At 36.0% G+C, this 27,965-nt stretch overlaps 1 protein-coding gene across 2 annotated transcripts; it reads left to right on the top strand.

The window, feature by feature from the left end:
- fgd4b (FYVE, RhoGEF and PH domain containing 4b) lies at positions 1-27,903 on the top strand. Of its 2 annotated transcripts, none has more exons than XM_067427020.1 (17): positions 1-131; positions 6,152-6,244; positions 8,735-8,870; positions 9,648-9,924; positions 11,264-11,356; positions 14,273-14,418; positions 14,493-14,649; positions 15,802-15,940; positions 18,031-18,089; positions 19,304-19,450; positions 20,832-21,004; positions 21,083-21,113; positions 21,828-21,911; positions 22,026-22,151; positions 24,486-24,635; positions 24,713-24,853; positions 25,864-27,903. In XM_067427020.1, exons 1-17 carry the CDS (start codon positions 8-10, stop codon positions 26,122-26,124), a joined length of 2,337 nt encoding a protein of 778 aa, XP_067283121.1. In that variant the 5' UTR covers positions 1-7; the 3' UTR covers positions 26,125-27,903. The 2 variants fall into 2 exon arrangements, with proteins under 2 accessions (XP_067283121.1, XP_067283122.1); XM_067427021.1 differs by lacking the exon at positions 1-131 and adding an exon at positions 3,454-3,573.
- The last annotated feature ends 62 nt before the right edge of the window (positions 27,904-27,965 follow it).

Consider the following 27,965-nt stretch of genomic DNA (forward strand, 5'->3'; position numbering starts at 1 on the left):
CAGAGGGATGTTTGAGAAGGTGAGGAGGAGCGTCAGGAGCACGTATGATGTGGAGGAGTTCAGACGCACTGCATTCAGGAGAAGATCCGGACACGATGGAGAGATGAAGCTCAGACGCGGATCAGTTTCTGGTAAGACTTTGTTTACTGTCGTTTTTATCACATCTATCAGGCAATTGTGGATTCACATCATCTGTTGTTTGGCATTTCCTTCAAAAAATGTTTGCATCGTAAGGGTTTGTATGGTCTGAGAAGGCGAATCAAAACTCGTTAGACCTTCACTGCTGTTTGATTGAAGGCGCAGTGTGTAATATATTGACAGCTAGCGGTTGAAATGGGTACTGCAGTGCAAATTCCTTGGACGCTAGTAAACCCTTGTTTATACTTTCGCCTGGCTCCGCTAACTGCACTCTCTCAGGCTAGCGGTTGTAATTTTCCTATAAATGACATAGTAATTAATGACTCTTGAGTAATTGTTTTATTATAAACCATCAGGAAACAACGGTGAGAAGTAATGTACACAGGTGACGATATTTATTTTAGTACACTTCACCAAAAACCACACTACAAAAGAATTGTGTAAAACTCAGTAAACCTGTATACTATTACTTGTGACATGAGAACAAAATGTATGTACAAACATACAACTAAATTTATTATCTCTTAAATATTTCTTAATTTCACTAAACATTTTCATTTAGTTTCATGAACTTTTTTTTAATTTAACATGGATCTTTATTTTAAAAAAAGAGAGCTTATTTCTGCTTTTGTAGGCTCATTTTGTAAATATAAGAAACTAATTTATACATGCAAACTGGGTGCCGATGTGATATGTCATGCTCAGACTCGGCTTGAACTCGTGCATCTTCGGATGCGGAGCTGCACGAAAAGTTACAAAAAATGCGTTGCACACCGGCACATGAAATAGGGTCACACACACTCCGCGATGACATCATGTTTGCCGTGCGTACCGTTGCAGCAGGGTTGAGCCTGGTTACTTCCTGGATCTAAAACCAACTGGGAAAACTAGCCCTGCGTCCCAATTCGCATACTATCCATGCTAAATAGTACTCAAAAATAGAATTAATATGTCCCAAACCGTAGTATGTTGAAAAGAGTATTCCAAAGATACCCAAATGGTTTACTATTTGCGGTCCGAATTCGAAGTGCGGATCGATGGGCACTTTAACGGCTGATATTACCCACAACCCATTGCGAGTTGGACGAGGATTCGATTAGAACTACAAACACGCATTAAAAAACTACCAACATGGCGGACATGAGTCAAACGGTTAAGTAGAGAGGTTTAGATAAAGGTTTGAGTGATCTATTATCAGTATTTAACCTGACAAAAAGATATTTATTCAGTGCTATCCACATTATATTTCACCTGCAGCAGCACTGTAAACTTTTGTAATGACACGTTTGGCCATTTTACTTTTAAATGCATCACTATATTTAAAATGCAAACACATGAGAGTCTCTGCATTAAAGCCCCACACATGGCAGATCAACGAGCGGCTACATTTCTCTCCGACACGGCAGGAGATTAAACTGAATGTGGTGGATTTGAACTGTGGCGATGATTGACAGGGCAGTTTAAACGGTGACGGGATGCACGTAAGTAAACGACAGAGTCCGTTAAAGATGGCGAAGTATGTCCCGCAGCTTACATACTCTTCTGCTACTACACTCAAAATGATGTACTTTTTCTTTACAAATACTTTTAGGACGTAGTATAAGTAGGCGAATTGGGACACAGCTGTGCTGCGTCCCAATTTGCCTACTTATACTACGTCTTAAAAGTATGTACTCTTTTTGTGAAGAAAAAGTATATACTTTTGTGTGTGTAGCAGAAAAGTATGCAAGCTTCGGGACATACTACTTCGCCATCTTTAACGGACTCTGTCGCATCCCGTCACCGTTTATCTGCCCTGTCAATCATCGTCAGATTCGCCACAGTTCAAATCCTCCACATTCAGTTTAATTTCCTACCGTATCGGAGAGAAATGTAGCCGCTCGTTGATCTGCCATGTGTGGGGCTTTAATGCAGAGACTCTCATGTGTTTGCACTTTAAATATAGTGATGCATTTAAAAGTAAAATGGCCAAACGTGTCATTACAAAAGTTTACAATGCTGCTGCAGGTGAAATATAACGTGGACAACACTGTATAAATATAAATAAAAAAATAAAAAGTTTAAATATACTATTATCAGGTTACATATTGATATAGTTGGTTACTCAAACCCCTTTATCTAAACTTCTCTATAACTGCCAGACTCACACATCCGTCATGTTTGTAGTTTTTTAACGCTTTTTATCCGCGTTTGTAGTTCTAATCGAATCCTCGTCCAACTCGCAATGGGTTGTGGGCAATATCAGCCGTTAGAGTGCCCATCGATCCGCACTTCGAATTCGGACCGGAAATAGTAAACCATCCGGGAATCTTTGGAATACTCTTTTCAACATACTACGGTTTGGGACATACTAATTCTATTTTCGAATATAGTATGCGAATTGGGACACAGGGCAGGTGTCTGCTGGTAGAGGTGTTAGTGAGGCCAGCAGGGGGCGCTCACCCTGTGGTCTGTGTGGGTCCTAACACCCCAGTATAGCGATGGAGACACTGTACTGTCAATAAGCACCATCCTTCGATTGAGACGTTAAACCGAGGTCCTGACTCTGTGGTTGTTAAAAATCCCTGGATGTCCTTCGGTAAAGAGTAGGGGTGTAACCCCGGCATCCTTGCCAAATATGCCCATTGGCCCCTGTCCTTTATGGCCTCCTAATCATCCCCATATACTGATTGGCTTCATCTCAGTCTCCTCTCCACCAATCAGCTGGTGTGTGGTGAGCGTTCTCACGCAAAATGGCTGCCGTCGCATCATCCAGGTGGATGCTGCACATTGGTGGTGGTTGAGGAGATTTATCCCCCTTCTATGGACAGCGCTTTGAGAACCCAGAAAACATGCTATATAAATGTAACAAATTAATACAATTTTGTAGTACAACTGTGTCATAAAATCCTATATAACCAGGATAAAGGCAAGATGTGCCTACATTACCAGGTCAAATTTGACATTGATAATGCAGCGTTCTGCCAGAAGAGGACAGAATAAACTCTTGTAAATACTCTGCTGAGAAGACTGGCTTTACTATTTACCCATTATCCCATAAAATCATGTGATTTCAAATGATTGAAAGGGTAAATCATATATAGTAGACTCGTAAATGACGTCAATTTAACAATCTAACCCATATGCTTCAGAGTTTATCATCTATTGTAATGTTATTTGTTCCAGTAAAGGAATTAAAACAAGTTTTTGGGAAATTGCAATGTTAATTTTCTGTGTGTGTGTGTGTATCTACTTCAAATAAACTATAAACCTTATCAAACTAATTGGACGAGGCTTGATAGACTCTGAATGTCAGCAGTTTCTTCCACAATTAATGCCACACACAGGCATTCATGTAGAAAAAAGGGAAATGCAGTGAGCCCGGTCTGTGAGAGAGATCTGAGCCATCATGTGAACTTGCCTGATTTAGGAGTGCAGTGTGTAGCCGGAGATCAGGTCAGTGTGTGTGCATTTGTATTTATTTGTGTTTTTATATGCATAATCTATCATTTTCAGTTCATATACATTTCTTTTTTTTTTACCTGCTTTTAAAATGGGAAATGTGGTGCTTGTCGCTGTTTTTTAAGGACTAAGGATTTGAAACAAATTGTGTTGAGTTGACAGGCAGATTAAAAGCATATTTTATTTTCAACAATTTATTACAAATAAACTTTTAGGCTAATGACACAATTTTCATTTGCATGTTGTCAGACTGTGATTCTGCTGTTTATTGCAGTGTTGTTTATTGTTAACTAAAACTATTGGAAATCTGTTTTTTTGTTATTAAAATGAAATTAGGGGGTCTACTTAAATTTGAATTAATAAAATTAAAACCAAGCAGAAATATTTAAAAACCAAAACAATTACAAAAATGGTATGATTGTGTGTGTGTAATTCAAATATTAATAAATACCTATATAAATAAATTATCATTCAAAATATTAATAAATATATTGTAGAAAAAATAATAAAAATGACACAAAAAAAACCTAAATTGAATAAACTCTTAATCTAAAATGAAGGGAAAAAAACAAGTATGACAGACACAATTTTTGGTTGAATTGTGGGTTTTTATTAATATGGTAAATAAAATTATACTCTAAATAACAAGCTAAAACTGCCATAAGGTGGCGATGATGTCTAAATGAGTGAGTCAGTGAGTCATTCATTTGATTCGTTCAAACAGCTGATTCATTCAGGAATTAAATAAATAGCAATGAGTCATTGAATCATTGGTTAATCCGTTTGATTCACTCAAAACTCGGATTCCTTCAGAAACGAAACACCGCTGTGAAATTAGACAAAAGCCAACAGCATTGTTTCTAAAATATAAGAGTATAAAATTGTTTTTTTTTTAACTGTTGTATAAAATCAATATCTATAAATGCCATCTGTGAGCATTTTACTGTTTGTCTTTTGATTCCCATGACACTGAGAGCTTGTGTATCCAGGACTTCTCCTTATGAAGGTCTGTCATTTAAAGTGTCAGAGTGAGAGAAGCTTTGTGTGTGAGGAACCGAGAGACTGGCCTGAGGAAGCTCCTCCAACCGCCGTCAAACATGCCTTTGTTTCTGCATAATCAGGCTGTTTTTATCCAAGAGAACATACAAAGGCAAGATACAAGACCTTAGATACATGCAGAAGACTAGGAGAAGTTTCCAAAGTCATGACTATAAAAACAAGTGAACTTTTCTACGATTATTCTGCACAAGATTGAATGCACACTCGTAGCGGGGCATGTTGTCACACTGTATGTGGATTCTGCTGTTTATTGCAGTGATATTGTTAACTAAAACTATTGGAAATCGGTCATGGTCATTGAAATAAAATGTAAATAATAGGGAGAAAATGTTAACAAACATAAAATTACTAATAAACTAATAGTATTTACTAATAAAATTACAAAAATCGCATGACTATGTGTCTCTCTGTGTTTGTGTGTGTGTGTGGGGTGTATTAAGTAATTTAATATATAAAAACTATAACAATGACCAAAAAAAAAACGCATAACAAAAATGATTTAAACCTAAACTAAAATGAAAAATATACAATGAAATGCTAATTCAAAATATTAATAAATACCATAATAAAAAATAGGAAAATTACAAACAACACACAGCAAAATTGAATTCAACAAACTAAAATTAAAATTAAAAATATATAATCAAATGCTAATTCAAAATATTAATAAATACCATATTTAAAAAAATAATTATAAAAATGACAAAAACAACTTGAACCAAAACATAAACTAAAATGAAAATTAAGTATATAAATAAAAGCTAATTCAAAATATGAATTAATATTAAAACAAAGAAAATTACAACAAAAACACATAACAAAATTGAATTAAACCTAAATTAAATTAATATATATATATATATATATATATATATATATATATATATATATATATATATATATATATATATATATATATATATATATATATATATATATATATATATATATAATTAAATGTAATATAATTTGTAATAATTAAAAACATTAATTAAAACAAAACAAATTAATTTAATCAAAACTTAAACTAAAATTCACATTAAAAATGTAAAGTATATAAATAAATACTAACTCTCAAGATTCAAAATATGAATAAATACTTTAATTTTAATGCTAATATGACAAAGCAAAACAAGTCGTCTTTCACAGCATATGTGTATTTATGTAAAACAGGATCATTTATGACAATACAAATAATAATCCATTACTTTGAATCCTCATGTAACAATGAGCTATATATTTAAAACCACCATAAAGGTTACATATTAAAATGCACACCCATAAAGTGTTCATAAAGTCTATAATCGCCCAATTGTGTCCAAGAGGATGTGTGTTCAAGCGCACGATAGAGGAAACGGCAGTTTTCACTAAAGGCTCAAAAGAGACTCCTCGGCTTTCAGTTTGGACTCTCGTTCAGGTGATTTAAGAATCAAACAAAATGATTCCTAATGAACTGTTCTCTTGCTTGAAATTGTGTGTGTGTGTGTGTGTGTGTGTGTGTGTGTGGGGTCAGGAGACGATCCGGACAGGAGTTTGCTGCGAGACCGGAGCTCGGTGCTGAGGAAGAGCGCGGTGTACACCGTCTCCCCAATGCCTCCTCCTGCAGGTGCATATATATGTAGATACACACACACACACACACACACACACACACACACACTGCCCCTAAACCTACCCATCACAGCAAACATTCTGCATTTTCACGTTCTCAATTAAACAACCTCCTGTATGATTTATAAGCCTTTTGAAAAGTGGGGACCGCTGGTCAATACAATATAGGTGATCTCAGGTTTTACTATTCTTATGGGGACATTTGGTCCCCATAATGTAATATAAACAAGGACACACACACACACACTGCCCCTAAACCTACCCATCACACACACAAGCACACACACACTGCCCCTAAACCTACCCATCACACGCACACACACACACACACACACACACACATAATACATATATATTCAGTAGTCATATCTAGAGCCTCTTTTCAAACCACACAGCAACTCGCTCAAAACCACTCTGGACATTTACCCCTCGCATTTGACTTTTTTAAAGAAAATGTACAGTTGTAAGCTTTTCTAAAGTACTGTAGAAACACAGGAAGTGATGCATTACCCACAAACTGAACAAAATGACTAAATGTCCTGATTGGGTAGTTCTAGGTCAAATGGCGAGAGCGGCGTGACATAAGAAAACATCTAGTAACTAGATTCTGACTTGGAGATAATGAGATGTACTATAAGATAAGTCAAAATTTGGATTTGCAAAGTCATGATTCTGATACTAAGTCATGATTTTGTCTTTTTCATCTCAAAGTTATGTAAAAATTGATGAATCGAAATTATGACATACTAAGATTGAAAGTCACATTAAAGCAGCACTGGGTAACTTTTGCTCTCGGGGTCCCCCTACAGTTTGGAAAAAATAATGTCCTCCACTACTGTCGTAAGATCTGTCGTCCTACATCAGGGGATGCCATCGCGCGTGCATTTGTTGACATGACAGCCCTGATAGCCCTGAACTAGTGATGCGCGGGTCGTCTCATAACCCGCGGACCCCGTATGTCTATTTAATGGTCGCGGGTGCGGGGCGGGTTGTAAAAATATATACAGTGGTGCGGGGCGGGCCGAATAACTTCATAAAGCGTCCCGCGGGTCGGTGCAGCACTAACAGTTCCCCTGAACACTGCAGGAGGAGTTCACATGCAGGTGTTCTTCTGGCGGCGCGTGTGAAATGTCTTCATCAGGTACAGTCAGTGGCAGATGCTTCAGCAGGTCATATGAATATAATTTCATGGGTTTTATTTTTTTCAAACACCAAATAATCGTGATGCTTACGTTTACAAGCCAGCGTCATTATAGTAGTCTATTGGTTAGCGTTTTACAGAATCTATATGATACTTCAGTTCAATGTTTGAGTGGTCGGTAATCACCGTAACAAGCAGGACAGCATCGGTCGGGCACGCCTCCTTCAGCTCACGCCGACGAGCAAACGCTGGTCACATGTTGATCCTCGTCCTGCCTTTAATCCCATCACTTTTCCGTTTCCTCTTATTGCTTTCCTCCAACAAAACCTTTTCTTTCTTATTTGTCTGTGCTGCTTCGGACATGACTATATTATCCGACGAACAAAGTTGTGCTCGCACGTCCGAATGTAAGGAAGTGTGTGTGTTGGTGGAAGTGACGTATATGCCGTAAAGCAGTCGAATTTTGTAGTTCTTTTTGTTCTCGGGTTACTACCCGAAACCCGAAGTTTAAAAGTACGATTAAAAACGATACAGACCCCATCAGGCTATGGCAGACGTGTCATTCAACCTATTGTAAGTCGATTTATCATCACAAGAGTCTTAAAAAATATATTATGAAGGTTGAAAAGTTACCTAGTGCTGCTTTAATGACTCTCTATGCAATTTCAACTTTTATATTATAATTTCAAGAGATACTTAGCATGTCCATTTCGATTTAATATGTCATAATTTCAAATTAGTATGTCATTTACATCATAATTTCAACTTTTAGCTCATTATTTTGACTTGGTATGTCATAAGTTTTAATTTTTGCATTATAAAAAGTTAAAGTGATCTCATAATTTCAACAGTATCTAATTATAACTTAGTATGTCATAATTATGATTCTACATCATAAAAAGTTACAATTATCCCATAAAGTATGTCATAATTATGACTCTATATCATAATTTCAACTTTTTATCCCATGTTATATAGTGATTTAGTTCGTCATAAATTTGACTTTACTAATTTATGTGGCATAAATGGGCTTTCATATTTTTTCTCTTAATTCTTGTGTAAATATTATCAGTACAGTTTTTATGAGATAACATTGAAGATTTGTGCTTTTAAAAATCCTTGAAAAAAATGGTGAAAAACTTGGATACAATTTTTACATACATTAATACAATCTTACATTCGAAATATTACATATACTGTATATTATGATGATAGAATATGTACTTATGTGGGTTTGATTACACTGACCCCTGCTGTTTGTATTGGAGGAGAACACACTTCCCAGTCACCTGCTGTTTTAAGCACTTTAGTGGAAAGATGTCATCTCTTTATTTTCCTCTTTAGTTCTTCCAAAACCAAAGTCTCAGTGTCCAGGGAAGATCTCAAGCGGAAACATCATGGATGGGGAGGAGGCCGTGACGAATATAACCCGGGGGAGGACGTCAGCCGTCTCCAAATACTACAGACACTTTGACAAGAGGTGTGTGTGTGTGTGTGTGAGATGAGTAGGTTTAGGGGCAGTGTGTGTGTGTGTGTGAGATGGGTAGGTTTAGGGGCAGGGGCAGTGTAAGGGGATAGAAAATACGGTTTGTAAAGTATAAAAACCATTACGTCTATGGAGAGTCCCCACATTTCACAAAAACGTGTGTGTGTGTGTGTGTGTGTGTGTGTGTGATGGCTAGGTTTAGGGGCAGGGGCATTGTGTGTGTGTGTGTGTGTGTGTGTGTGTGTGTGTGTGTGTGTGTGTGTGTGTGTGTGTGTGTGTGTGTGTGTGTGTGTGTGTGTGTGTGTGTGTGTGAGTAGGTTTAGGGGCAGGGGCAGTGTGTGTGTGTATGTGAGATGAGTAGGTTTAGGGGCAGTGTGTGTGTGTGTGCGATGAGTAGGTTTAGGGGCAGGGGCAGTGTAAGGGGATAGAAAATACGGTTTGTACAGTATAAAAACCATTACGCCTATGGAGAGTCCCCACATTTCACAAAAACAAACGTGTGTGTGTGTGCGCGTGCGCCCTTCTTACTCTAAATCCAACACCGTTTCCATTGTATTTTGGAGAGCTTAAGCCGTGATGATGAGAAACATAAATTATACCTGTTGACTAGTACAGTTCCGCCTGTGTTCATAATTCATACATAGTGCAGTGAAGAGAAACTCACCCCCTCATTTTTTCTCTCTGTAACCCTCTGCTCCGCTTTTCAGACTTTCACTTCCTGTTGCAGTGCTGCGCTAGACACAGTATTTCTCATGTAATGCTCTCTTCCAGTGTCACCAAAGCTACAGCAGACTGTTCTCCAGTCATCGACGCTCCCGCGAATCCCGAACGTTTTCCTCAGGGATCCTCGCAGGAGTCCGGCTGGCACGTTTGGTCGGGCTGGTGGTCCGAGGAGGTCAAGGGGGAAGGTGTGTATGAAGATCTGGTGACGAGCGCAGAGCGAAATAAAGGTGAAAGTGCAGTACAGGACCTGCAGGACGAGACTCAATGGCTGGAGGACGTCCTAAATGAAGAGACGCAGAACATGGAGAAAGATGAAGACAAACACGTGAGTGCTCGTGCTGTGCTTTACTATTACCAGTCTCATGTGTTTGTGCTCATTATTAAACTGCAGGAATTAATGCTCCACAATTGTCACCTGTTAGGTGAAAAAATGGGTGAATAATAATGGTAAAATTGCATTATTATTATAATATTTTGTAACTATTACAATATTTATATTAACTATTTTAACATTGTTAAAGTTATTACAATTATTAATTTATTTTTTAAATTATTGATTAAAATTATTATTTTTAAAAGTAAATTATTCATATTTATTTTTTAATTGTTACTTATTACAAATGTTTCATTATTTTTTAAATAATTACTTGTGTTATTGTAATTTAAAAAAATTGATTTGAGACATTATTGTGTTTTTTTTTTTTTTTTTTTTTTCATTTAAATGATTACCAATAAAAAGTTATCAAATTATCTTTTTAAATTAGTAAATTATTTAAATTATTAATTGTAAACATATTATAATTTTTTTTAAGTCATTAAAATTATAAAAGTGTTAATTACAATTATAATTTTTTTGTAAATTATGTAAATTATTAATTTAGAAAATGTGTTATATATATTTATAATCAATTAAATTACAATAATTAATTGTGTGTGTATATATATATATATATATATATATATATATATATATATATATATATATATATATATATATATATATATATATATATATATATATATATATATATATATATATATATATATATATATATATATATAATTGATATAAATATACATATTATATTCAGGTTGATATAATATATTTAATACATTATTGTAATTTTTATTTAAATACAATAGTGAAAATATTACTTTTAATTGTAAAATGATTATAAAATAATAAAGTTTTAAAATTATTCCTTAAATTAAAATATATATTTTTTAAATTAACAATGTTTGTAAAAGGCTTTGGATAATAGCGGCAACAGTGAATGTAAATGCAATGTCCAATATACCAAAATATCCCACAAACACCCACACATTATCTTAGGAACCACTAAACAACATCCTGGCAACCAATTACATCACACTAGCATCAAGTTTTACATGTCATTTTACAAAAAATATGGCTAAATACTTTTTATTTCATTCATTATAGTCCTCCAAATGTCAAATTAAAGCTTTGTTTGACTCGAATCAGATATTTTTGTTATTATCAGAAGTGGCCCATCTACTCAACCACATGACGCTGTGTTTTTCCACTCTGAGAGTCTAGTTTTAGTGGCTTTCCAACATCACAAATAGACCTTAGTGAGACCACAGTGACATGTCATACTTTCAGATTTAATAACAGAGAGGAAATAACAGACTGTTTTCAACAGGAGCCGATCACAGAGCTCAAACTCTATAAGATCGCCAACGAGCTCCTGCAGACGGAGAGGGCGTATGTGACCCGTCTGCATCTCCTGGACCAGGTCAGTCGATGCTCTTCACTCACTTTAAACTGTTTAAAGGGACAGTTCACACGAAAAGGTAAAAAATACTGAAAAATACCCCATGATTTACTCACCATCAATGCCAGTATAGAGCCCAGAGTGTACGGAATGATTTAAAGGCATAGTTCACCCGAAAATGTAAATTATCCCATGATTGACTCACCCTCAAGCCATCCTAAGTGTGTATGACTTTATACTTTCAGACGAATACAATCAGAGTTATATTAAATATGTCCTGGCTAATCCAAGCTTTATAATGGCATTGATTGTTGCTCCGTTTATGAAGTCCATAAAAGTGCGTCTATCCATCTTATAACTGCTTGATAAGCCTCCGAGGGGTTAATAAAGGCCTTCTGAAGGGGATATTTAAAACTTTATAGACTAAAATAACTAGCTTCCGGCGGTCAGCGGTGTGCTAAAAAAGTAACCCCCAAAGCTGTTTTCTTTTGCTCTATCCTCTGCGCTTCTGCGTTCGTCAGTACGCATGTGTCAAAGGTTCAAGGGTTATTACTCTTTCGCTATAAATCGATGTGTTCAGAAGTTAGTTATTTTAGTCTATAAAGTTTTAAATATGGATATTTTTCTTACACAAAGCATGGCTTCGCTTCAGAAGGCCTTTATTAACCCCCGGAGCCGTGTGGAGCAGTTATATGATGGATAGATGCACTTTATAAACGAGACAACCATTCACTGCCATTATAAAGCTTGGATTAGCCAGGACATTTTTAATAAAACTCTGATTGTATTCGTCTGAAAGAAGAAAGTCATACACACCTAGGATGACTTGAGGGTGAGTAAATCATGGGCTAAATTTCCTTTTTGGGTGAACTATCCCTTTAAATCATCCCGTACACCCGGCGCTCTTTACTGGCGTTGATGGTTCGGTGAAAAACTTTTAACATCCATGGAACCTTTTCATTCCACAAAATGTTTTTTTGTGATGGTAAAAGATGTTCTCCACACTGAGAAAATAAAGGTTCTCATGCACTGTCTGATTTCTGGTTGCACAGTGTGGTCTGGGTCAAATTGATCCGAACCGGTTTCAATACAATTCCCCAAAAATCACACTATGAAAAAAAAAACACATGTTGAAAGTTTGCATGCATGTTCATCACCCTAAATGAGAAAGTCACAAAATTTCAAGAAAAAAATGTGGGTTAGATAGTATTTCAGGTAGATAAAAAAGATATATAGCACATTTTTACCATTTGTGGCATACAACAAATATTTCTGTATTGAAATAAGTTGGGAAAAAAGCTTTTTTTTTTTTTTCTTCAATGGTAAGTAAAAAACTAAAAAATCAAAATATAACAAAGAAATGTTATTATTTTGGGTCTCTACAGTTGCCTTAGAACATTAAATTATGTGGGTCAAATTGACCCGTGAACATCACGAACATAACAGTAATTATGTGTGCATATGTAAAAAAACACATCAGCATGTTGAAACTTTGCATGCATGTTCATGACCCTAAATGAGAAAAAGTCACAAGATTTCAAGAAAAACAATGTGGTTAAGATAGTATTTCAGATGGGAATTTTATTTTATTTTTTTGCGCATTTTTACCATTTGTGGCATACAACAAATATTTCTTTATTGAAATAAGTTGGGAAAAAGCTTTTTTTTGTTTTGTTTCTTCAATGGTTAGTAAAAAACTAAAAAATCAAAATATAACAAAGAAATGTTATTATTTTGGGTCTCTACAGTTGCCTTAGAACATTAAATTATGTGGGTCAAATTGACCCGTGAACATCACGAACATAACAGTAATTATGTGTGCATATGTAAAAAAACACATCAGCATGTTGAAACTTTGCATGCATGTTCATGACCCTAAATGAGAAAAAGTCACAAGATTTCAAGAAAAACAATGTGGTTAAGATAGTATTTCAGATGGGAATTTTATTTTATTTTTTTGCGCATTTTTACCATTTGTGGCATACAACAAATATTTCTTTATTGAAATAAGTTGGGAAAAAGCTTTTTTTTGTTTTGTTTCTTCAATGGTTAGTAAAAAACTAAAAAAACAAAATATAACAAAGAAATGTTATTATTTTGGGTCTCTACAAATGCCTTAGAACATTAAATTATGCGGGTCAAAGTGACCCGTGAACATCACGAATGTAACAGTAATTATGTGTGCATATTTAAAAAAAACACATCAGCATGTTGAAATGTTGCATGCATGTTCATGACCCTAAATGAGAAAAAAACATACTTTAAAATCAAAATGACCCACAACATAACACAAGGTTTAATGAACTGATCACTGAAAGAGGGCACCCAAATTTATTCTGCATCCTCGTTTTGAACCTTTCTTTTTAAAAGAAAGGTTCAAAGAAAGGTTCCTCATTTAGGGTCATGAACATGCATGCAAAGTTTCAACGTGCTGATGTGTTTTTTTAATATATGCACACATAATTGCGGTTACATTCGTGGTGTTCACGGGTCAATTTGACCCGCATAATTTAATGTTTTAAGGCAACTGTAGAGACCCAAAATAATAATCTTACACTGTTTGTTAATAGGCCAGAGGAGAACTGAGCCTGGTTTCTCCCAAGGTTTACTTTTCTCCATCATGCCCTGATGGAGGTTTGGTTCCTTTGGTCGCCTTTGGCTTGGCTTGCTCAGGGGACACTAAAATTATGATCTAAGTTATTCAACTAAATATACAAATAAAATTAATGAATTAGGTCTTATTTGATTCTATAAACTATAATTCTGATCTGCCAACATTGTCGCTATCTGATAAATTAAAATAAGCTGATGACATCACTGTTTATCAAATATTGCCCGGTTTAACGCTGTGAAGCTGCTTTGAAACAATCCTCATTGTAAAAGCGCTATATAAATAAAGTTGATTGATTGATAAAAGTGCATGTGACGTCTCTGCAGGTGTTCTGTGCTAAACTCACAGAGGAGGCTGGGAAGGGGGCGTTTCCTGTCGAGGTGGTGAAGAGCATCTTCTCGAATGTGGGATCCATTTACACCTTCCACAGCAAGTTCCTCCTGCCTGACCTGGAGACGCGAATGAGCCAGTGGTGAGCGTTGGTTCATCTTCACGCTTCTTCTTTTCCTCAGATCCCACACCTGCTCACGTCTCCGTCTCCTGCAGGGACTCCACGCCCCGCATCGGGGACATCCTGGCTCAGCTCGCGCCCTTCCTGAGGATGTACGCCGAGTATGTGATCAACTTCGACAGCGCCATGGATCTGCTCAAACAGTGGATGGAGCGATCGGCGCAGTTTAGCGCCATCATTCAGGACATACAGGTGCTTTTACCTGAATAATAAAATAATATGGTCTGATTTTTCAGCTAAATAGCAAAAATATATATGTAAAATAAAATAATTTAAATTAATTGGGTGTTGTTTTCCAGTTAAATAGCTAAAATATATAAAATGTAACTGAAGAACCACACCCAATTAATTTAAATTATTTTATTTAATATATATTTTTGCTACTTAACTAAAAAATCTGCCAAATTATTTAATATAATTGTTTTAATGTACATTTTAGATACTTAACTGGAAATATTACACAAGTAGATTTTTTGAAAAATATTTTAAATAGGTGTAAATATGTAAAAATAAAAATATAAAAACTTTTTGGTCTGATTATTTTCAGTTAAATAGATAAAATATATATAAAATAAAATACAATTTAAAATGGTGTCTAATTGTCCGGTTAAATAGCTATAAATATAGAACATTTAAAATATAAACATTTTAAATAATTTGGATTGATTTGATTTTACAGTGACACTATCTAAAATGTATATAAAAATACAAAATAATTTGCTCAGATTTTCCAGTTAAATATCTAAAATATCAAATAATGTGGCCTGATTTTCCTGTTAAATATATACAAATATTTCCAGTAAAATATCTATAAATATATAAAAAATATAATAAAATAAAAAAAAATCTTTTTTTTTCATTTTTTTTTCCAGTTAGTTTCTAAAATATATGAAATAAATACAATTAAAATAAATACAATTAAATAATACGATTTGCCAGTTAAATATTAATGTATATAAAAATAATATAAAATAATTTGGTCAGATTTTCCAGTTAAATATCCAAAATATAAAATAGTTCGGCCTGATTTTCCTGTTAAATATATAAAATAAAATAATGTAAAAGATAATTCGGTCTGATTTTTCCAACTAAATGTCTAAATAGTAATCTATTATATCAAAGTAAATATCTGTTTAAAAAAAGATGTATTCTTCAACACCAGTTTACTTATAAAATGTTTTAAATGATATCAAACGTTATTTCAACTTTTGATTGGATTGATTCAACTTTTTGAACACACTAGTTTAAATCGATAGGACAATATACCGTATTGTGTTTCATTCAGGACCATACCAGTGGCATGACCTTCAAAACCTGAAAATCTTTTTGCTGTATGTTTCTTAGAGTCAGGATGTGTGTGGGAATCTGACTCTGCAGCATCACATGCTGGAGCCGGTGCAGCGCGTCCCTCGCTACGAGATGCTGCTCAAAGACTATCTGAAGAAACTCCCGGAGAACGACACGGACCGCGGCCAGGCCGAGAGTGAGATATATTTGAGATATATTTAAAGAAACTGTATGTAAGAAAATTATTTCAATGAATCACAAAATGGCCCTGATATGTCACTAGACATTAATAAATCATGTTAATTTCAAACACTTATATCAGCGTTTCCCAAACGGGATGCTGTCTGACGTGAACAGGGGTGCCGTGTAAAAGGTGCCGGTACACACTTGCACCGCGGTTCATCTCACATCTGATGATGACGCATCTTTAATATGGGTTGTAACTTGAAAAACATGCTTTCATGTATGTTTCTGTCGATGGACTTACGTGCTGGCTCCTCAGTGATAGGCCTACTGTACAACAGCGATAATAAAAGAAAAACTGGCAAAACGGTCTCTCTTTGTAAACTGTGTTCAATGCATGCGAGTGCCGCCGTATGACCAGTCATTTCGCCGTCATCACCCGGGTATGTTCGCCAGAAGACGCGAATGAGAGCGCGCTGTGTGAAGATCTGTCTCTGCACTCATCCGAAAGCGTGCACACACGTCTCACAGCGCGCAAATATTGAGTTCTCTTTCAAGTCTTGCGTTTAAACGGACAAACTCACACAAAAAGTATGTCAACATGTCCATCTTGATGAGTATCCAAGCAGACATAGTCTGAATATGCCTTAAGAGAACTTTATACAGTCGAGAAAGACGACACGTAGCCTAGAAATCTAGACCCACCCTAGCGGCAGAAAATCTAATCTGCCCGCGAGTGTCGTCTAGCAACTCTCAATATCCTTATGACGGCCAAGTTGCACTCGTGCTTCTAGTAAACACAAAAGCTGGCGAACGGCGGTCTTTTGAATCAGCTTTGACCGCGACTCTGGAAGACTTGGAGTTAAGCTTTTCTCTGAGAAAAGAACAAAGAACGGCACTGAAGTCATTCTTAAAAAGAGAAGATGTGTTCGGAGTTTAGCCGACCGGATACGGCGAATGTTTAATCAGTCAGCGAGCTCTGCTTCACCTTCATTGCTCTGGTTGGTTGTAGCGCTATCCTATCGCGTGCAGAGGGAGTTTGAAAGACAACCGTTTATCCGCCCCTCGGATTGAGCCGTCAATGGAGAGTTTCCAGACCAAACATCTGGATGTGGGTCTGGCTTGTCAGGCTATGTATTAGGTCTTAAAGGGCAGCAACCTTTAATGTCAAACATAAGATAAGGACATCACTCACTGCTCTTGATTGAATAGCTTGTGTAAGTTTAATAAGGATTAATCTTTAAATTTACACAGTTAAATATGCAGTTATTTTACATTTTATTATTTATTCAATTTCTCTACCTAAAAAATGTTAGACCCTCCGGAAAAACATGAAAAGTATTGTTTATTTTATTAGTATCTTTGCTCAATAGTATTTATTTGTGCTGCTGCTTGTATTTAAGTTATTCGTTCTTATTTTCTTTATTTTTATTAGTCCTTTATTCTCTGAACATAGCAAATATCAAACCGTACTGAAACCGTGAAACTAAAACGTTATACAAACAGACCCGTGAGCAATCTGTACGGTTACACCCCTAGCGTAACGTATGCCACAAAATGTAAAACATTTTCGAAGGGTACCATGATTGGAAAAAGGTTGGGAAACACTGACTTGTATCACTGTCAACAGCAGTCCGGCCAGGATATTGTCATTTAAAAGTTGTTGTTGCAGCCCTCATCTGATGTTGTCATGTTGTGTTTTGGCCTGAAGCTCCGCCCTCCACCTGTCGACCAATCACGAAGTCAGTAGTGTTTGGGCATCGGGGTTGCCAGATCTGCTCTAGTTACCACAACTGCCGCTACAAACGTTCCTGCTGATCCTGCAGCCAATCTGGCAACCTCGAGTCAGAGGGAGGGGGAGAGGGATACACCGCTGTACAGTCATTTTAAAGTGATTGCAGTACCAGTTTTAGCCACAGTCTTACACACACTTCCTTTAAGCAGAGCATGCGTGTCCTTCAGGGGACGTCAATCGGTCGTTTCCATGAGCAGCTGAACATGAACATGCAGGATAAAGTGAAAGTGCTGTTTAACTCCCAGATACTTTCAGTTCCATAACTAAATGAGTCAGCTCAGATATCACTTCTTCTTCCCGTTTTCCAGAGTCTCTGAACATCATCTCAATGGCTGCCGCACACTCCAACACGGCCATCCGGAAGATGGTGAGACACACTTTCACTTAACCTGGCGGTTACATGGGTTAGTCAGAACAAGATGGCCTTCTTCCTGACTGTGATTATGATTATAATTGCATATACAAATCATAAATACAAATCTATTATAGTTATTTAATTAAATAACCATATATATATAAAATTAAATAACTATATAAATGTAATTAAATTAGTATGTGTGTGCATATTTACATTATTTATTTATTTATTATATATATATATATATATATATATACTTTTTTTTTTAATAATAAATATATATTTAAATTAAATAATGTAAATATGCACACACATACTAATTTACTGTATATATAATTTAAGGGATTCATATTTGATGCCGTTTAAAATTTCTCTGGAAAGAGCTAGTTGACCATTTGTGTGAATAAAAAAAAAGAAGAATTATAAATAAATTAAACGCATTACTTTATTATAATTTTATATATATATATATGTATGTATGTGTGTGTGTGTGTGTGTGTGTGTGTGTGTGTGTGTGTGTATATATATATATATTATATAATATGTGTGTGTATTTATTTATATTTATGACATAACATTTATGAATTACTATATAAATTTAAATATCATTTTTAAATTAAATTAAAATATACATTTGTTTTTTTGTTTTTTAAAGATTTAATTATAATAAAGTAATGCATTTAATTAAATGTTCTGTTTTTTATTTATTTACACAAATGGTCAACTAGCACTTTCCATAGAAATTTTAAACGGCATCAAATATGAATCCCTTTTAGAGTTTTTATCCAAAGAAACATTAGTTAATTACATTAGTTAACATGAACTAACAATGAACAATACATCTAAAGCATTTATTAATCTTAATGTTCAATGCTTACCAATACATTACTACAATCAAACGTTGTATCCGTATCAATATTATTTAATGGATCCGAGTTAACATGAACTAACAATGAAATGTATTTTTGTTAACAACCATTAACAAAGATTAAGAAATGCTGTAACAAATATATTACTCATTGTTAATGTTGGTCAATTCATTCAACTTCTTATTAAGTGTGTCTAAAATCTTGTGTAGGTTTGTAAATTGCTCTTTTAGAGTATTTCAGCTTGTTACTCGCCATGAAAATAGCCAAGGAAGCTTGCATGGAGTCAAAACACCAACTAACCAACAATCTATATAAAGTCTTGATTTGTTTTCTATTTCTCTGCATGTTTTCCAGGAGAACCTGAAGAAGCTGATGGAGATCTATGAGATGCTGGGATGTGAGGAGGACATCGTTAACCCGTCCAACGAGCTCATTAAAGAGGGACAGATCCTAAAGCTGGCCGCCAGGAACACCTCGTCCATGGAGAGATACCTCTACCTGGTTAGTGGAATCAAAGACGCCCATGCATGCAATTTTTGTCATCGAAACATAATACATTCACTTGAGAATCAAAATTACTTATATTTTAAAATATATAAAATCTTTTATTTAACACTAAAGAAATAGTAACACTTTACTATATTATTAAACATTAAGAGTGGACATTTGAATTAAATGTTGTTTGTCTAATATAATAATAAATCATGCTGTGAAGTGTAACAATCACCTTTGCAGGCCTTTTTTTTAATACATAATATACATGATATAAACTAAATCATCTTATGTACATTATACTAATTGTTTTAACAGTGTTGTTCATACAACCAAATTACTTGCTTTTGATACTTTATTTGAACCCGCTTTGCTATTATATGTGTATTTTAAGTCATTTTAAAGGTCTATTTTTATCACCACAACTTTTGTCTTAATCTGCATCGCTATTTGTACTCGTTGTGAATACGCAGGCCACAAGAAGTAATTAGGTGAGTGTTTGTTTTTTTGGATCACTTTTACTCGGGACATGCTAGCTGGCAACATAGGATTCCATTCATTATGCTAAGCTAAGCTAACGGCGAACCTGCCAAACTAAAGCAATGCATGCACTGAGATAAAAATGCATTTGCCCACATATCTAAATTTAGGAAAGAAGCTGAATAAGCCCTATTTCTAAAAACGGTGGAGTGTTCCTTTAAGGATATTCATATTTTTGTGTAGAGCAGACAAAAATCATTTGGTTTTCTTCAGCGTGTGCTGTCATTTTAAGAGTTAAAGGGTTAGTTCACCCAAAAATGAAATGTCTGTCATTAACTCCTCACCCTAATGTCGTTCCACACCCGTAAGACCTCCGTTCATCTTCACACACAGTTTAAGATATTTTATATTTAGTCTGAGAGCGTATGCAAGTGTATGCACACTATACTGTCCATGTCCAGAAAGGGAATAAAAACATCATCACAGTAGTCCATATGAGACATCAGTGGGTTAATTAGAGTCTCTTGAAGCATCCAAAATACATTTGGGTCCAAAAATAACAAAAACTACGACTTTATTCAGCATTGTCTTCTCTTCCGGGTTTGTTTTCAATCCTCAAATAAAGATTCAAACGGTTATGAATCAGCGTATTGATTCATGATTCGGATCACCAATGTCACGTGATTTCAGAAGTTTGACACGCGATTCGAATCATGAATCAATACGCCGATTCATAACCGTTTGAATCTTTATTTGAGGATTGAACACAAACCCAGAAGAGAAGACAATGCTGAATAAAGTCGTAGTTTTTGTTATTGCTCTGGAACGACATTAGGGTGAGTCATTAATGACATAAATTTTATTTTTGGGTGAACTAACCCTTTAAATCGCGGCACCCTTCTCTTCACAGTTTAACAACATGTTGCTGTACTGCGTGCCCAAGTTCAGTCTTGTGGGTCAGCGGTTCACCGTGCGCACGCGGGTCGGCGTGGCGGGCATGAAGGTGCTGGAAACCTCCAATGACGCCTATCCTCACACTTTCCAGGTGTCGGGGAAAGAGCGAACGCTGGAGCTGCAGGCCAGGTGAGGGCAGAAGCCACTCATCTGATGTCTATATATCTGTTTTACAGCTCATAATGATGGACTTTTCATTGTTCACAGCTCAGAGCAAGACAAAGAGGACTGGATTAAGGTATCAGTGTCGTTCAGTTGCTCAAAGCTGAATTAAATCTGAATTATAAATGTAAGGATAAGGATTATATGGAAGCTTATTTTTGCCATGGAATGGATTTTCTCTCACAATTGAGTTATGACGGTAATTGTGAAATATAAACTCAGTCGGAATCAAATTTTTTCTCAGAATTAACTGTTCATATAGTGCAATTTTATCTCACAATTGAGACTTTTTTTTTTTTTTGCAATTATGAGAAAAAAGTGAATTTCGAGATATGAACATAGAATTGTGAGATAAACTTGCAATTGCAAGATTAAAAAGTCACAATAATTTTTTGTGTTATATTGCGTAAAACAAGCTTGATATGAGATATGAAGTCACTTTTACCTTATTGTTTTATCGAAAACAAGCTTGACATTTTTTTTGTCTCGCAATTCTATTTTTCCCCCTCGAATTGACGGTTTATATCTTGCAATTCTGATTTTATCTCACAATTCTGCCTTTTTTTTCCCGCAATTGCGAGATATAAACTCATAATTGCGATTTATTTATTTTTATTTATTTTATTTTATTTTAATTTTTTAATTTTATTTTTTTTCTATTTTTTATTTATTTATTTTTTTCTAAGAATTGTGAAGGGCTAAAAAGATTTGTGAGATTTAAACTCAGAATTGCGAGAAAAGGAGACAAGCTTTCATGGAAACGTTTCAATGTGGCTCGTTTGCGTTCCAGGCGTTCCAGGACACCATTGAAATCTTCCAACAGAAGAATGAAACTTTCAAGTCGGCCTCTAAAGAAGTGGTGGATGAAGTGTCCGTAAGTAGAAAAGTGCAAAAGAGCCTTTCAAGGGTTAAGGGCGAATCCATGAACTATCACTCTTTTGTTCTTCATTGAAAACTCTTCCTTTATCTGGGCTCATGTGTTTTTCAGAAAGAAGAGTTGGGGAAGAGAGCCCCGCGCTGGATTCGGGATAACGAAGTGACCATGTGCATGAAATGCAAGGAGCCCTTCAACGCTCTGACCCGCAGGAGACACCATTGCAGGGCATGTGGATATGTGAGTTTGCATGCATACAAAGTTCTGTCATGAAACTTCAGCTCATAAGCCCATAACCCAATCTGCTTACAATTACATCATTCCAATCTCTACAGGGCACAGCTGATTGGTTCCTGCTTTATTGGTAGCCAATGAGCTTGCTCAATTTTCAAATTAGAGAATGCACCGATTAACCGGACAGGGATTGGAATCGCCGATTTGATAATGACCGGCTCAGTCTCACGTCTTACCGATTCCGAGCTGGTTTTGTTGCCAGCGACAATAATGTCAGCTGCACATTCTCAGTCTTCTTTCCGACCGTGAAGTGACACACACGCCTCCTCTCACTCGTCTCATTCACTCCAGTTAAATATTGCTCGTATTGCGCATCATTTCACTAATTTCCGCAGGTTTTGCATGCACTACTGATCTATAAGTGGAAAACAAAGACGGAATCCAGTCATAAAAACTTGGAATTTACTGTATAACACGGACTGTCACAGAATTTGTCAAATTTTGAATGAATATATCAAAAAGTAGGTCGGTACACTTAAATCACATTGCAATATGGACCAGTGTCTGTGAATATTAAACCACAAGAAGACTTTGAATATGAATCGTGCATGGTTGAAGCGCGGTTTCATTTAACACGCACACGCACTGAAGCACGTGTGACGCTCGTGGTGTCATTATGACGACATGAACTTCATCTCCAGAGCCGCTCTGAAAGTCACTTCATGAACATTTTACCGTTTAATTTGAGAAAAACTATTGTTGTATCATATACACACAAAGAAACTTCAATATCTTCACGGCAACCCGTCAAAATACTTGTGACAGAACTTGTGACAGAAATATATTACTATTGTACAGTATATTGTATGAATTAATGTAATACTACTACTAATAATAACAATACAATAACCATTAAAAATGTTGATTATTCCTTTAAAAATTAAGTTTTCTTCAATGTTTTAATTTTAACAGTAAACCTCTGTTTTGCAGCACTTTGTTTGCCAAAAAAAAGGAAGGGTTTATTTAAATTTTATTTGATACAAATAAATTAATGGTTTATGCCTTAATTTGACCAGGAAAACTAAAATACACAACACATAACTTTTGTGTACAATTTGTGTTTATTTCATAACTCTCTTTATTCTTTTGCATTTATCTGTGCTGCTGTTTGGAATTAGTTTTTTTGTTCTTATTTTATTAGTCTTTTTACTTTTTTTTTTTTTTTAGGAAGATAAAAGGTTGTATTGCAGAAAAGTGTATTTTGGTTCGTATATGCTGTAAATTATAGTTCTTTGAAAGAAAATCGGAATCAGCAAAAATCAGTAACGGCAGGTCACACGTCAAAAAAATCGGAATTGGTCAAGAAAATTGCAATCGGTACATCTCTAGTTCAAATTCTTGCCTATTGTTTGAAGCAAGCTTTCAGAAACCCTCCACCGTCCCCAGCTCCACCTGTATAGATGTGCTTCATCTCATTCATGTATGTGTGTATGTACTGTAGCATGTCTTGTGTATTGGCAGTGGCAAGTTATGTATGTAGCAGCAGCAAAACAAAATTACAAAATTTCCTAATGTTTATGTTTCGTATTGACAAAATGACACTGGACTTTTTTTAAATGTCTCTTTCAATATGATTTTACATGGTTATAATATTGTTTTTAACTCTTTCCCTGCCAAAAACGATATTTTCCATTATTTGTGAGAGAACGTTTCCCTGCCAAATACAGAATTTTCCGGGTTTCCGTGTTTTCACTGTCAGATGCTAGGGGGCGCTATTGCGTATATTCTCCTGAATGAGCACTGAATCTCCTGATCAAAACACACGCGAGGAAGACGCAGTAAAACAAGCGATCGTATGTAAAATAACATGATCATCAACATTATACATCATATAAATCAAAACTAATGTTAGTGAATGAAATGTAGACCCAGGACGAGATACAGGACTGTGTAAGCATTAGGGGTGTTGATGGACTCGATCTACTCCATCTGTGTTTGATCATCTCTGGATCTGATCTAGGTGTAATCTTTTCTCAGCTTTTTGTTCAAAATTTAGCTTTTTTTATGAAACTTACCCCTATTTAAGTGTTAATAAAAAAGATATGCATGAAGCTAGAATAAAACAGAGGGTCAGCTCTTTCCTCTGATATAATGCATGCTCAGATATTCATAAAACAAAATATTCTACGGGCTATTACATTTTGTTGAAAATGGTCAAAAACCCTGGCGGTGGCTGGCAACTTTTTATTTTTCAAATGCTGGCGGGAAAATAGTTAAAAGGTTAAAAAAAGCTTTTTTTGTATTTTAAAAGAAGAAATAATATTTTGAGATGTGTTTCAGGTTGTGTGCCATAAATGTTCCGACTACAAAGCGCCGCTGAAGTACGACAGTAACCGATTAAATAAGGTCTGTAAGGACTGTTACTTCACTCTGACCGGCAGAGTGGACACAGAGGAACCAGTTGCCGGGAAGAAAAGAGGAATTCTTGAGGTAGTTGTTGTTGATGTTTTTTGTTCTTTCTGTCTGCGTGAACTGTTTTTGATTTTTCTACCCCTGACCTTTACCAGATTGAAGCAGCTCAGGTCTCAGGAAACAGTTTTCTATGTGGCTTCCTGCAGTACAGTGACAGAACTAAACCGTGTCAGAGGGTCTGGTGTGTGATTCCACAGCATGATGCACTGGTGCTTTACCTGTACGGCGCTCCACAGGTGAGAACACTCACAATAATAGGCTAAAGATATAATACTAAATACTCCTAAAAATCCTACTTTGTGCATCTAGCTTTAGATTATGTTGGCTTGACAATGCAATGGTCTAGAACCCACTCTGAACACATTATGATCTGCTTAGCAATGCCCTAGCAACCACTAGACACCATAGTAACAACTCAGAACAAAGCAACTCTTGAGGAAGCACTTTGAACACCTTAGCAACCCCTTAGCAACGTCCTTGCTACCATCTTCAACCCCAGAAACTACTCTGAACACCTCAGCAACACCCTAGAAACCACTCAAAACACCTCAGCAACCCCCTAGCAACCACTAGACACCATAGTAACAACTCAGAACATAGCAACTCTTGAGCAACCACTTTAAACACCTTAGCAACTACTCTGAGCAATGTTCCTGCTACCATCTGAAACCCCAGGAACTACTCTGTACACCTCAGCAACAGCCTAGAAACCACTCAAAACACCTTAGCAACTCCTTAGCAATGTCCTTGATGCCATCTTAAACCCCAGGAACTACTCTAAACACCTCAGCAACACCCTAGAAACCACTCAAAACACCTTAACAACGTCCTTGCTACCATCTGAAACCCCAGGAACTACTCAGAACACTTCAGCAACACCCTACCAACCACTCTGCTACATCCTAGCTACTACTCTGAATGCTTTAGCAGCTTCTTAGCAACATCCTAACAACCATCTTAAACCGTGGAAACAATTCAGAACACCTTAGCACCATCCTAGCTACCACTTAACAACATCCTAGCAACCTTCTAAAACCCCAGAGACTACTCTTAACACCTTGCAACAACCCTAGCAACCAATTAGCAACATCCTAGCTATCATCTGAAACCCTAGCAACTACTCTGAAAGCATTAGCAACATCCTAGCAACCATCTAAAACCCTGGAAACCACTCAGAACACCTTAGCAATCCCCCAACTTTAGTAACTCATCAAATTTTAATATCAGTCTCTTTTTCTCCCCTCAGGATGTCAAAGCCCAGTGTACTATACCGCTGCTGGGTTACCAGGTTGAGGACGTCCAACGGTCTGTGGATCATCCTCCCACCAGCTTCCGTCTGTGCCAGTCTAAATCTGTCCACTGCTTCACTGCTGAAACAGAGGAAGTGAAACTGCGCTGGTTGAGAGTGATACGCAAAGCTGTGATCGGGGAGGTGCCAGAATGCCAGACACCAGATGAAGCCGACCTTACCAACGGTTGCCATGAAGGCGTGCCTGATGGGACCTGATAAAGACCGCCGGTGTTCCACCTTTTGCTCTGTTAGGTGTGCAACTCTTAAAGGGATAGTTGACTTTAAAATGAAAATTCTGTCATCCTTTACTCACCCTCAAGATGTTTCAAACCTGTATGAATTTCTTTCTTCAGCTGAACACAAGGGAAGATATTTTGAAGAATGTCAGTAACCAGTCAGTTAACTGCAGCCATTGACTTTCATAGTAGGAAAAAAATACTATCATACAGTGGTCATACAGGTTTGAAACATCTTGACGGTGAGTAAAGGATGACAGAATTTTCATTTTAAAGTGAACTATCCCTTTAAAATCCCAGCAGATTAGAATATGTGTTGGTTAAAAGGATAGTTCACCCAAAATTGAAAATTTGATGTTCATCTGCTTACCCCGAGGGCATCCAACACTCAGAAAAAAAAGGAGCGTTGCTGTCACTAGGGCGATACCCTAAGGTACAAAATTGAAAAGGTACATCTTTGTACTTTACTAACCCCTAAATAGTGCATGTTAGTACCTTAAAAGGTACATATCAGTATTTTAAGAGTGTGTATTAGTACCTTAAAGGTACATATTAATACCTTAAAGGTACATACATTTGGTACATACTTGTAGCTTAGGGTAACCACCCAGTGACAGCAATGTACCTTATTTTCTGACAGTGAAGATGTATGTTTGTTTCTTCAGGAGGACACAATTGAAGATTTCTAACTCAACCGTTGCTCGTATAATGCGTGTCAATGGGGTGTATTTCTATGAGAGTAAAAAACACACTGACATACGAATCCATATTAAGCCCTGTGGCTCGTGATGACACATTGATGTCCGAAGACATGAAAAGATCGTTTTTTGCGAGAAACCCGACAGTATTTTTTTTTTTTTTTTTACCTCAAATCAGACGAATCTCATCTATTATTCCCAGCACCATTACTTTCAGGAGAGTCAGGTCAAAACCCAGCGTGATCATAGAAATATATTTAAATAGATGCCTCATTCGACCGATCTGTGCAGGCACTAATGCAGATCCTATGTAAATATATCTATGATCGCGCCGGTTTTTTTACCTTCTTCGGCGGAAGTAATGGCATTGGGACTAGATGAGATTCGTCTGATATGAGGTAAAAAATACCATAAATACTGTTGTGTTTCTCACAGAAACCGATCGTTTCGTGTCTTCAGACATCAATGTATCTCCACGAGAGTCAGGGTTTAATATGGATTCGTATGTCAGTGTGTTTTTTCCTCTCATAGAAATACACCCCATTGACACGCATTATACGAGCAACAGTTGAGTTAAAAATCTTCATTTGTGTTCTTCTGAAGAAGCAAATACACCTACATCTCGGACGCCCTGGGGGTCAGCAGATAAACATCACATTTTCATTTTTGGGTGAACTGTCCCTTTAAGAAAACACTTGGGGAACAGATTGGATCTGTTTGGGAGTGTATAAATAGATGTTTTAATGCACTATAATGTCGACCTCAATCAGACAGTGGATGACACTTAATGTAAAACATTAAGTGATTAATTAAATTATTTTACTGCTTTAGTTTCTAAAGGTATTTGTTCACAGACCAATCACTGCAAAGCCAATCTAAATTTTGCTTTGTGATTTTTATTAGTCTTTCTCTTTCTGCTATCATCTTTTATGTGTATTTTTTTTAATGTTAAAATACTGTTTGTCATTGTCACTGTCCCTAAGATTTATGCACTTTATTGCTTTTTGTAAACCAGGACGTTGACATTAAAATAAATAAAATAATAAAAACTTCAAACTCCATTGCCTTGATGCTTCTGTCTGTGGTCTTCTAAACACTCCATTTTCATTTATCATAAAATAAA

The sequence above is a fragment of the Pseudorasbora parva genome, chromosome 20 (assembly GCF_024679245.1).
Source record: "Pseudorasbora parva isolate DD20220531a chromosome 20, ASM2467924v1, whole genome shotgun sequence".
In the NCBI taxonomy this organism is placed as follows: Eukaryota; Metazoa; Chordata; class Actinopteri; order Cypriniformes; family Gobionidae; genus Pseudorasbora; species Pseudorasbora parva.